The following is a 12,877-nucleotide window of genomic DNA, read 5'->3' as shown; positions in this document are numbered from 1 at the left end:
TCATCAAACTAAGTATATTTAAGATAATTTTGAAGTGGAAGGATAATACAAAATTAAGATAAAAAAGAATTTTTTTATATAATAAAATAAGTTGCAAATAACTTAATAGCTAAAGTATAAGAATGTTATTACTAATAGTTGGTATATTTTATTAAATAATTTGTATTCATTTCCTATTTTACGAGTTTCGAAAAATAAATGTTTCAAAATATATTTGTTCTTTTTCTCTGGATAATTTTTTTTATCTTCATTTTAAAATTTCATAAAAATAGCTTATTTATAATTTTAGTTTGTTTTTTAATAATTATATTTTAATGCCTCATAGGGACGTAAATGTATATTTTTCATTGCACAGGGAGATAAATATTTGATTTTATTAAAATATAGAGATTATATTCGTAATTGAGTCATGTTAGGAGGTAATTGTAATTAACCCTAATTAATTTTCACCCTAAAAAACCCAAAAGAATATTAGAACTATAAAAAGTTCACAGAGAATTGCAAGAAGCTGCTTTATCATTTTCTCCTCTGTTGTGATTTCTTTACGTCTCGACTTGTCCCGATGGTTGAACCAGCAGATACTGCCACTGCTGCGCCGCCTCCGTCACAGACATCGCCGGCCGTCGAAGCTCAATCGCAACTCCTAGAAAAAGTAAATGTTTTGCAAAACATCATCAAACAGTCTGAATTTCTGCAGCCACCAATCGATAATGACTCAATTGCCAATTTCCGCAAACTCTCAGATGCTTTCTCCGCATTCCAGGTCTGCTTTGCTGAGTTACAAAAACACGTTGATTCCATCGGGACCTTAATCGTCTCTATGCGACCCCCAGAAACAACTAAAACTACCCCTTTATCTGTGTCATCACTTCCAGCAGCGGCAGCCCCAACCCCAGCACCAGAGCCAGAGGCAGAACCATCATCGGAATTCGATCCCTCTGAAGAAGAAGTGGAAGTGAAATCCCCTGGTTCAGAGCTGAAATCTACTCGTTCAGAGCTAGAAAGCCTCTGTGAAAGGATGGACGGTCGTGGTCTGCGGAAGTACATGATAACGCATCTCTCAGATATAAATGTACTGGTTGAAGAAGTCCCTAAGGCATTGAAACTCTCGCCCAATCCGGCAAGGCTTGTATTGGATTGTGTTGGGAAGTTTTATTTGCAAGGGAGCAGGGCTTATGTTAAGGGTTCACCCGCGGTCAATGGAAGGAAGGCTTCTGTTTTGGTTTTGGAGTGCTTCTTGTTGATGGGAATCAACGAGGGAGTTGAGATTGAGAAAGGGGTGAAAGAAGAGGCGGAGAAGGCAGCTTTAGCATGGAGAAAGAGGTTGATTGCTGAAGGAGGTGTACAAAAGGCTTTTGATATGGATGCCCGAGGTTTGCTATTGCTAATTGGGTGTTTCGGGATTCCAGGAGAATTTAGAAATGAGGATATCAGGGATTTGCTTCTGGCAAGCCCGTTCAAGAAAAATATGTCTGGTGCCCTCACGAGATCAAATGGCTTCATGGCAAAGATTACAGGTCCTATTTTCATGAATTCAATTAGTTTGTAAGCTACATTTGCACAAATCATCATTTGCTATTCATGTGAGATGGCGTGCTTTTAAGAAGTTGGCGTTCATAGTCTTGTTTTTCTTCTCCATTCACAGGCGTAGTAGTGCATTACGATCTCTTGCGCTGTGAATTCTGATTTCTGTTATTTATGTTATTATTTATTACTTTCTATGCTTTGATTACTCTATTGAACCTGTGACGCTATCATTATTTATTTAATCGTTATTTGTTATTTGTATTTATTTATTTGTATTTATTTGTTATCTATTCGTTATTTGTTTTTTTTTCCTCATAAAACTTTTAATTTCCTATTCTAATGCATTTATGCATTTATGCTTTTACTGAGCCGAGGTCTCTAGGAAACAGCCGTCCTACCTTGGTAGGAGTAAGGTCTGCGTACATTCTACCCTCCCCAGACCCCATGTTGTGGGATTTCACTGGGTTGTTGTTGTTGTTGTTGTTGTTGCGTTACTAGTCTGATTGAACAAGATCACTGATACAGGTGGTTTGATTTGGTTGGATTACTGTAGATGAAACTTGCCTAACTTAGGATAACCTTAAAAAATGCTAATAATTTTGACACTATGATGGACTTCCCTCCTTGCATACTTGAAGGGACAATAAATCTACTGTAGTTTAGACCATCAGCACTTGGTTGGTGTGTTCTGTTGTATAAAATATACTTACCGAAATAGAACTTTTCCTGCCTTTGGTTTACTGGTGTCTTGCACTATGTAGCGTTGCTTGCTTTATCCTGGTACTGACCTTCCCTTTTTATTCATCTCCATAGCTTCAAGGCGTTTCTCTTTCCCTTATCATACCCAAAAAGATACCAAGAGCTCTCATCCTGTCCATTTATCCAAATTGAGACGGCAATTTTTATTTGGTGGTACCTATTAACTGGCCTAATACCACCTCTGAAGTTTCCACAAACAGTTGAGATTAGGTCTTTGAGGATAAAATTTTCACAAACAGTTGAGATTAGGTCTTTGAGGATAACAACTTCCCAGATTCTTTAAGGTCTTTCTTGTGAACAGTGCACAATGAATCATAATCCATGGTGATGTTTATATTTTTGTACAGGAACATAGCTATGATTCTTTTAATGCATATCTTTCCTGGCTAAGATCTCATGCATAGAACCTTTTAAGAAGAACTTTTTTTTGGAGAAATGCTAATTCTATTGAAATCGCAGCACCAAGAAAATGCCATATATGTACAAGTGAGCGAAAAAACAAAAGAATCCTTTCTAATCTCGCAGGGATTCTAAAACTTTTTAAAAAGAACTTCTGCATAACATCCTTGAAGTATATCCCAAACTTGAATTACACCCTTCATGTATCTCTATGAACATAAAACATCCTTAATATTCTAAAAATGAGCTGCTTTAATCCCTCAGCTAACTACCATTACAAAACTAACGGCACTTGAAGACTTCCTCAAAATATCTTCTTCAAGATCTAACCCGCTTTTCTTCACCTGCATTATTTCTACACCACCAGTCCTATTTGACCCTTTTCTTCATATGCCCACTTGCACGATGGAAGTTTCTCCTTGTAGTTGTAGTCCAACTTCCCTCCTCTTACTCCTACTCAATAAGAAACTCACTCATGTGAGTTAAGCAAACATCATGCTGCTACATATCAAAGCAGCACAGCGATGAACGAGAATTTCTTGGTTTAATAGAGAATATACCACCTATAGAAACTGAACTGCTGCTTCACCTTTTTAGCTTTAACGGCAAATCCTCTAACAGATTTTTTCCTTAATTTCCTGGTTTTTTAATCCCTCGTCTGTTTCTTTTACTCTCCTTTTCTTCTCTTAGGCCTATTGAGGTTAGTATGTATTTTTTTTCTTTCGATATTAGCAGGCAGTTGGAGTACATTTAGTGGTTAGTGTTATCAGTGGCGGATCCAAAATTTTAAAGTAATCTACATTCCGAGCACATGAAGTATTATAACATATATATAATCAATGGGTTCAACTTAGTCCTACATTTTCGATACAGAATACAACAACAACAACAAACCCAGTATAATCCCACCATGTAAGGTCTGGGGAGGGTAGAGTGGACGCAGACCTAACCCCCACCTTGAAAGGTAGGGCGGTTATTTCCGAAAGACCCTCGGCTCAAGAGAGGAAAACAAGATAAAAGGTCAGATAGGGACAAGCATATCAAAAACAAGATGAAAATAAAGAATAACAAAGGTGAGAAAGTCATGGTAGAATAGTACGGAAAGAAAGAGACATTAACTACTATAAATAAATAAGATAATCAAAGTACAAAGGCACCACACCTATAAACAACAATACAATGCAGAAATCAAATGGCAATAAACAATGAGCAGAACTACAACTAATATGGTGTAATGATAAGTCACCTAGCTTTTTATCCTAATCTGAGTCCTCCACAAGAGAAATTATAGTGCACTAATGCGCTTACTAATAGGGAAGAATAACGAGACTATGTACTAGCCTTCTACCCTAATGTGGGTCCTCCACACCCTCCTATCTAAGGTCATGTCTTCGGTAAGCTGTAACTGCGCCATGTCTTGTCTACTCACCTCTCTCCAATATTTCTTCGGCCTACCCCTACCTCTTGTGAAACCATCCATGGCTAACCTCTCACACCTCCTCACTGGGGCATCTGTGTCTCTCCTCTTCACATGCCCAAACCATCTCGGTCGCATTTCCCGCATCTTGTCTTCCACCGAAGCCACTCCTACCTTGTCTCGAATAGCCTCATTTCTAATCATGTCACTCCTGGTATGCCCACACATCCATCTCAACATTCTCATCTCGGCTACTTTCATCTTTTGAACGTGAGAGACCTTAACTGGCCAACACTCCGCCCCATATAACATAGCCGGTCTAACCACCACTTTGTAGAACTTGCCCTTAAGTTATGATGGCACCTTCTTGTCACATAGCACACCGAAAGCGAGCCTCTATTTAATCCACCCTGCCCCTATACGATGTGTGACATCATCGTCTATCTCCCCGTTGCCTTGCATGATAGACCCAAGGTACTTGAAACTACTTTTCTTTTGGATGGCCTGGTCACCAAGCCTAACTTTCGCGCCAACCTCCTGAGGTGTCTCACTGAACTTGTACCCTAAGTACTCTGTCTTGGTCCTACTCAACTTAAACCCTTTAGACTCCAAGGTATGTCTCCAATCCTCCAACTTAGCGTTAACTCCACTATGAGTCTCATCGATCAGGACTATGTCGTCCGCAAAAAGCATACACAATGGCACCTCACCTTGAATTTGTCGCGTCAATCCATCCATCACCAAGGCAAATAAAAACGGACTAAGGGTTGATCCTTGATGCAACCCCATCACAACTGGAAAGTGCTCGGAGTCCCTTCCTATTGTCCTTACCCTGGTTTTGGCACCCTCATACATATCCTTGATCACTCTAATGTATGCCAAAGGTACACCTTTAGCCTCCAAACATCTTCATAGTATCTCTCGTGGAACTTTATCGTAAGCCTTTTCTAGATCGATGAATACCATCTGCAAGTCCCTCTTTCTCTCCCTATACTGCTCCACCAATCTCCTCATAAGATGGATGGCTTCTGTAGTTGAGCGTCCCACCATAAATCCGAACTGGTTTTTTGAAATAGACACATCTCTTCTAACCCTCATCTCCACCACTCTTTCCCACACTTTCATAGTATGGCTTAGAAGCTTGATACCTCTATAGTTGTTGCAGCTCTAAATATCCCCCTTGTTTTTGTATAGAGGGATCATTACGCTTGACCTCCATTCTTCGGGCATCGTTGTTGTCCTAAAGATGACATTAAATAATCTAGTAAGCCACTCCAAACCTACCGGGCTCACGCTCTTCCAAAACTCTCCAGGAATCTCGTCAGTTCCGGTCGCTCTTCCCCAGCGCATCCTACGCACATCACCCTTAATTATATAAATAAAATATAGTTTTGCCACCCATCAAATTTAAATCTTATATCCGACTAATAATGCACATCACTATAACTACCAAGTATAAGTGCAGAACTGTCTTTTAAACTAATGTTAAAAAATATCTCAATGTAAACTATAATAAATATTACTTGTCATTTTTATCATTCTATACACAATTATTCTTGATGTTTTCCTATTTTGAGAAAAAGATTAAGAATAAATCACTGATTACACCAATTTTATGACTAGAGGTGAATCTAGGATTCTTAAAACATGGATGCACCACCAAAAGAAAGAAGGAAAAAAATGCATTAAGTGAGAATTGATTCGTAGTCCTCTAGGTATATAACTGAACATCCAACCAATTGCACCATTTAGCCTTTTGTAGCATGAGTGCCAACAAATAATATTATACCAATTTTAGAAAATTTAAACATAAACTACCTAGTTTTACAGAGAGACCACCGGTTCACGTGCCCCATTTTTAACATGTAAAATCGCCCATGTTTATAACTATTCAATACAAAATTGGTATTAAATTGAACATAAATTGTATAAATTGATTTATCTACAAAGTTAATAAACAAATGTTTTTTCCTTCAAAAATGATGTTAAACTATATTACGCCCCTCTACCTTCTCAAGATAGGGGTAAGGTCTGCGTACACGCAACCTTTCCCAGACCCCCACTTGTGGGATTACACTGGGTTTGTTGTTGTAAACTATATTAAGTTTTCTCATCTCAGATTTCATAAGAGAAAACAAAAAGAAAAGGAAAAATGAAAGTTTAGAATAGGAATCAGATAAATAGGAGGAAAAAAAAGAGAAGCAAAAAGGGAAGGAAAAGAAAAATTGTTGAAAAGCCTTAAATGCAGGATGCAGGTTTCGATCTCTTATCAAAGAGATCCAATTGACTCATGACATACCTTTTCAATCAAAGTACCCGACGCCTTTTTGTGTCTCTGGGTGCTCACTTCATTATTTGAGTAGCTCTTATCAATTTTCTATATAAATTCACATGTTCCGCATCAAAAGTAATGGGTGCTCGAGCACCCCCCCGGGCCTACGAGTATGACACAAAGAGTCTCTATTTGGTATTTCGCTTCATTATTTAAGTATCTCTTACCAATTTTGGAAAGTCCTCCTAAATCTCAAATCCCATAAGGTCCCATCCCTATGAGTCCCCCTAACTTGTTGAACGGATAATTCCCTTTGGCAAGAGACTCTATACAATATTGGGAATTCATCCTTAAGCACCAAACCTCCGCACCACTTTTACCCCAAAAACTAACCTACTCCCTTCCCTAATTTTGAAATTAATGTTATTATTAAATGCATCCCACATCTCCATGATATTCCTCCACACACCACACCCGAAGGACATCGTGATCACATCTGTTCTCATCCCCTTCCATCTCTCCATATTTATCCGCTATCACCCCTCTCCATAAAGCTTCTCCCTCTATCTCAAATCTCCACAACCATTTACCCAAGAGTGCTTTGTTAAAGACCCTCACATCCTTAACCCCAAGTCCTCCCCATTGTTTAGGAGATGTCACGGTTATCCAACAAACTAAGTGAAGCTTCTATGCCCCGTTTGCCGCATCCCAAAGAAATTTTCTTATTAAGGACTTCCTTGCCTCCTTTGGACAAATATCTTTTTGGCCAACCTGCTAACCTCTTCTCTACCCTCAGAATAACCGGATCTCAAACACCGAGATCCTTGTTCGATGTGCCTAGAGGCAATCCAAGGCAAGTTGTAGAACACCTACCTTGCATTGCAAAACTTGGGCAAACATGTCAATGTTTTCTGAGGTTAAATTTAAGGACTGACCACCACCTTGAACCAAGTTAAGACTTGCCCAAGGAAGTCCAATTGGTTCCCATCTACATCACAGCACACCAAAGTATCTTTTGCAAATTGTAGATGAGTAATCTTACCTAGACCACTAACCGCAACCTTGAACCCCTTGATATGTCCACCTAAAACTGCTCTGTCCATCATTTTGCTCAAAACTTCCATCACCAAAATAAAAAAGCATCGGTGATAAAGGATCTCCTAGCCCCTTCCTTCTTAGGAATAATGACAATGAATGAAGCGTTTAGGCTCTTTTCAAACTCACCCCTCTCTTGGAACTCAAAATATCCTGCTTGACCATGCTCCAACAGTGTTGAAAGAAAGCCAAAGTGGAGCAATCCGTACCAGCAGCCTTGTCACCCGCACAACACTCTACCTCCTCATGCACCTTCTCCTTCTCAATAGCCCTCTCTAACCACTCACTATTCTCCCCTCCAATCTGATTGAAATCCAACCCCCAAATTTGGCCTCCATTCCACTTCCTCTTTGAACAATCGTTCATAAATCTGAACAATTGCTCCCTCTACTTCCGCTTCCCCCTCTTGTGTTCCCCCCAACCTCCACAGAACTCTATCAAACTCCTCCACCTATTTGCAACTGCTACCATGTGAAAAAAATTGTGTTAAAATCCCCCTCTTCCAATCACAACGACCTTGGTTTTTTCTCTCCAACTAGTCGCTTGTGCCAAAGCCAGAGAAGCTAGCGCTTGAGCCAAAGAAGCTAGCTCCCCTAATAAAACTTCTTTTTTCTTCTTTTCCCTTCCATCTAACTCCCTTCCCACCTCTATTCTTTCTAACTCTCCCACCTTACTCATTGTCTCCCTCATTTTCACCTCTACCTCCCAAACACCTCTCTATTCCACACCCTTGTGTCTTCTTTTGAGCAATACCAACTTCTTTGCAAGCCTGAAAGAAGGCCTTCCTTCGACCTCATAACTACTCCACCAATCAACCCTATCACCGTAGTCATACTCGGTTATGTTTAGTAGTTTCACATTGGTAGGTTAGTTGTTGACTGCTGTCAGTTAAGCTCAGCAGCTTAGCATACACACTTGCATATATATATTTGCATTGCACATAGCAATTGAAAGATGAGTTCCATTTTCCAATTATTCTCTTCTCTGTTCATTTCTCCTGAGTATTGCTCATGGAGTATTGTAGAGACCACCATCGAATCTCATGTTTCGAGCTCTTGTTCTGATTACTTGTTACAAGTTTTGATAAGACCATTCAGCAGGCTCTATTTATTTAGCAAAAACTACATAAATCAGAAAAGAAATAGGCTAACATTTTTAAGTTTTTGTTTTGAGAAAAGATTACTTGACAGTTGAAAAAGAGCAATAGCATACCTCTCACAACTCATCAATGGCGAGCAATTAGTAACTTCCTAACCAACCAAGTGCCCTATTTTTTTCTATTTGTATTTTTTGAGTTAATGATTGTCTAGCCTACTGAGGACCTTAGCTTTCTATGTTTTGAAAATCCTAGCATCAGTTTGATGCACGAAATGCCCAACAGATATGGGTTACCATGCTTTTCTTGAATTATTGTGAAGTTTAAGGAATGACAATTTGTGCTTTTCTTGAATTAGTAGGGAGTTCAAAGAATAAACAAGAGAATAATGACAGCAAGTATACTTCATACGAGTAACAAATGTAGAATGGGACAAAAGGAATTTTCTTGAAATTGCGTGAGTTTTGTAATGGTAGGTTACTGGAGGATGAAACTCATTCAATTTTAAAAACATTAAGGAGTGTATTGACCTATTGTGCATTCTAGTAGTTGTAGTATTACTCTTGTTTCTTGTTCTTTGATTTTTGTTATTATGTGTTGTTTCGTGTAGTTTGACTATATTATTATTTTGTTGTACTATTGCTCTGCTACTATATGTTGTTTTATTACTGTTTGTTGTTTTCCGTTATTTCTATTACTTCTTTTTCTAGACTGCTTTTATATTGAGCCGAGGGTCTATCTAAAATAGTCAGTCTACCTCTGAGGTAGAGGTCAGGTCTGCCTACGATCTACCCCCCTCAGACCCCACTTTGTGGGACTACACTGGGTATGTTGTTGGGTATGTTGTTGTTGTTGTATTAAGGATGTTAATTTTTCATAGAAATATATGATGTAATTTAAGTTAGGGGTATACTTCAAGGATGTTTTAGCCAAAAACTCAACAAATCATGCAAAACTATTGACTCAAATGTACATGATAGGGTAGAACGGGCTTAGAAGTTCTGTATTGAAGAGTAGCTAGTTGACTGGATGGACTTGTAACTTTTGTGGTACTAGATGATCTAATTCGCTTGTTGTTTGTTTCTTGGTAAGTATTAGAAGCCACTCAACCCTCGAGCTAATTTTGATGAATCGAAAAGTTTGTATACAGTTTTCTTCTGATTTAGAAAAAAGAACTAGAAGTTTGTCTCCAGTTTCTGAATAAAACTGTTGAATAAGTTGTTTATTAGTATGAATAAGTGTTTTTATGTGTATCTGGTGGTGATAATATTTAGCCAGGGACCAGGGTGGAGGATCATGCTAGTGTTACCTGAGAAACAGACACACAAATACAGAATAGAGAGATGTTCATGTTTGAATTCGAATGACAAAAAGTTTAAGCATTTGGGGGTTATCAAAAAAAATATATATTAAAGCGTTTGGGTAATCTCTTCACATCATTGTTGGATATGAAATGAAAAAAAGCTTTTTGAATAATTGAAATAGAAAATCTTATGGTTCCACCGCCCCAAAAAGGTAGAAAATCTTATGGACAGGAACAAGCAGTCAGACTGGGACAGGAGGATGTTTGCCTTTTCTTTCTTTTCTCATTCTGTGGGGCAACATTTCGATTTAGTGCAACTTCAAGTTCAAGTCAAGGACCTTCTTCAACCTTATATCTGCTTGGAAGTTACAATGCAACTTCTGATTGTTTGTTTCCGTTGTTCGTGGTTTCAGAGATGTAGCTTATTATGTGATTATATCTTAATATGATTCATCTTGTAGTTTTTAATACCTTGTCTCTGCCCCAATATTACATTTGACCTTGTTGTAGTTGCTATCAGCCTGCTTAACACTGGTTTATGCATGTCTGACAGAAATAGTAGAGGGGATGGTGAATCAGAAGATGGAAATTGAGGCGGTTGATATTGCCTATACTTTTGGAATTGAGGACAGATTTAACCCTCAGAAACTTGTGACATCATTTCTACGAGAGTCTAAAGAGCCATTGAAGAAAATGAAGGGAAAGTCGCAAGGTTCACTTGCTGCTGTGGTAATTATTGAATTTTATTCCAGCATTGATAGCTCTCTCGTCCTGATTTCTCTGCTGATTTCCTCAAGTTAACCGTGCATTTTTTTTACTTTGTACAGAATGAAGCAAAAAAGAAGCACTTGACTGCTTTGAGATCTGTCATCAAATGCTCAAAACGTCATAGTATTGATCTTTCAAAACTTCTTCCTGGGTGGCAAATTAATGAGCAAATAATGAGCTTGGAGAAAGAAATTGCAGTAGGTGAGAAGAAGATGGTACAAAAGAGAAAAATTGATGAAACTGAGTCATCTGGAAGGATCAGCAACAAAGAAGCGAAACAGTCACATTTTCCAAATCCACGGCTACAACAGGAAAGAATTGTTAATCATATCGATAGCAACACCACCTTGTTAGAAGGTGGAACTGCTGGCCACATGTATGGTTATTCTCTGTCCCCATCAGTATTGCATGGACCTGGAGGTCATGGAAAGACTCTAGTTGATAATACACCCATGCAAATAGGAAGTCATACTGGTCAGTTATATGGACTGCATGGTGATGTAGCTGTGTACGACAGATTTCCCTCCCACAGCTATACTTATGGGCCATCATCGTACTTGGCAGGTTCTACAAGTTTGCCAAACACCAAATCTGGTGATGCTTATAGGCCACCACCATACTTGGAAAGCTCTAGGGGATTGCCAAAGGCCATACCCACTGATGTTGCTGGCCGGAGCTCTGCATCTGACCTGTTTCAGTTTGATAATACTGTTACAACAAGTGAACTCTACAGGAGCAGTGGCTTGCGAGCAGTTGATGTTGTTCCATCTGTTGCCTCTGCTCATCATTCGTCCTACTTGTACACTGGCCCAGATAGTTTTGCCTTGAGTAGGCGTTACTTACAACCTTAATCTCCCTTTCTGTAGTATAGCCAGTCTAGAAGTGATTTCTCTAAAAGTCTCTTAAGACGCGGGCGCTGAAATGTTTAGTTACTGTGAAACTCCCGAGACATTTTTGAAGCTTAGATAGTGAGGTCTAAACTCTACCTAGCAAAAAAATTCATTTGTCTGGGAAGACTTAAATTAAATTATCTATTTGAGACAGTGACTTAAAGCTGCTTCTCTAGTGTTTATTTTCTCTCATTCTCCTTCATTCCCCCTTCTGCATTCTGTCTTTTCCCCCTTTTGCTTCAATCAAGAAGGTAAAAGCTTCAATTCGTTATTCGTATGAAAAGAGTGATTCATCTGTAAAGTAATCAGATGAAAAATAGAAGAGTTGATGGGTGTGCTTGATATTAATGATTTTCATGAAAGATATACTTGCTGTAAAAGAATGTACTTGGAGAACGTCATTTTGTAGGTCATTTTTGGGTATTCTGTTTGGCAAAAAAGATAAGAACTTCTAGTAAGTAAAATGTGAAATGGATTTTAATTAAGAGTGTAACGTTGTTAGTTCTGAGTACTATAGGTAAAGACAATTTTTTATATATTCGCGGAAGAAAGTAACGGTGGAGCTTACTAAGAATATGACTTTAGATTGAAAGTTGTGGAGTACACTAAATAAGGTAGAAGGTAAATAGGTAGTGTAGAATATTGTCTTGCTTATCCTCCCTTTTAGTGTAGTTTCTTGTCCTCGCATTTTTGTTATTATCTACTATATGTTATACTTTGATTATTGCATTATTTTATAGCAGTTACTGTTTTTTCTCTTTAAAATGTTGTCATAATTTTCTTAATATTTGCTTTGATATATTTTTCTTGAGTCAAGTATTTATCGAAAATAGTAATTCTATCTTCCACTGGGAGTAAGGCAACGGTGGAACAAATTGTCATGAATTTCTACATCTGCTCAAAAACAAAAGAAGAGAAAAAGAGAAATTTATGGATATGAAACTCGATATGTCTAAAGCCTAAGATAGAGTAGAATGGATTTTTGTTAAGGAGATGCTTTTAAAAATGAGTTTTGACCAAATTTTTGTTGCCTTAATTATGATATGTGTCACTTCTACAACATATCGATTCAATATAAATGGAGAAATTGCGGGATGGGTTAAACCAACAAGGGGTCTAAAACAAGGTGACCCATTATCACCTTACTTGTTCTTGATTTGTGCTGAAGGTCTATCAACTCTTATTAAAAAGGCCGAGGAACAACATCAAATTCGAGGTTTAAGTTTAAATAGAAATGGTCTTACTATTTCACATTTACTTTTTGCTAATGATTTCTTAATTTGGACTGTTGTGGATGTTTTAAAGATATATGCCAAGTGTTCGGGCCAGGTGATTAATATAGACAAATCTG

The 12,877-nt window shown here is 38.1% G+C and overlaps 1 protein-coding gene across 1 annotated transcript; it reads left to right on the top strand.

The window, feature by feature from the left end:
* The first annotated feature begins 484 nt into the window (after positions 1–484).
* Positions 485–11,695, top strand: LOC129894220 (protein FRIGIDA-like). The gene is made up of 3 exons (XM_055969799.1): positions 485–1,517; positions 10,422–10,597; positions 10,696–11,695. Exons 1-3 carry the CDS (start codon positions 563–565, stop codon positions 11,485–11,487), a joined length of 1,923 nt encoding a protein of 640 aa, XP_055825774.1. The 5' UTR covers positions 485–562; the 3' UTR covers positions 11,488–11,695.
* Positions 11,696–12,877: the final 1,182 nt, after the last annotated feature.

This window comes from Solanum dulcamara, chromosome 7 (assembly GCF_947179165.1).
Source record: "Solanum dulcamara chromosome 7, daSolDulc1.2, whole genome shotgun sequence".
Lineage (NCBI taxonomy): Eukaryota > Viridiplantae > Streptophyta > Magnoliopsida > Solanales > Solanaceae > Solanum > Solanum dulcamara.
This window is presented reverse-complemented; position numbering and strand designations above follow the sequence as displayed.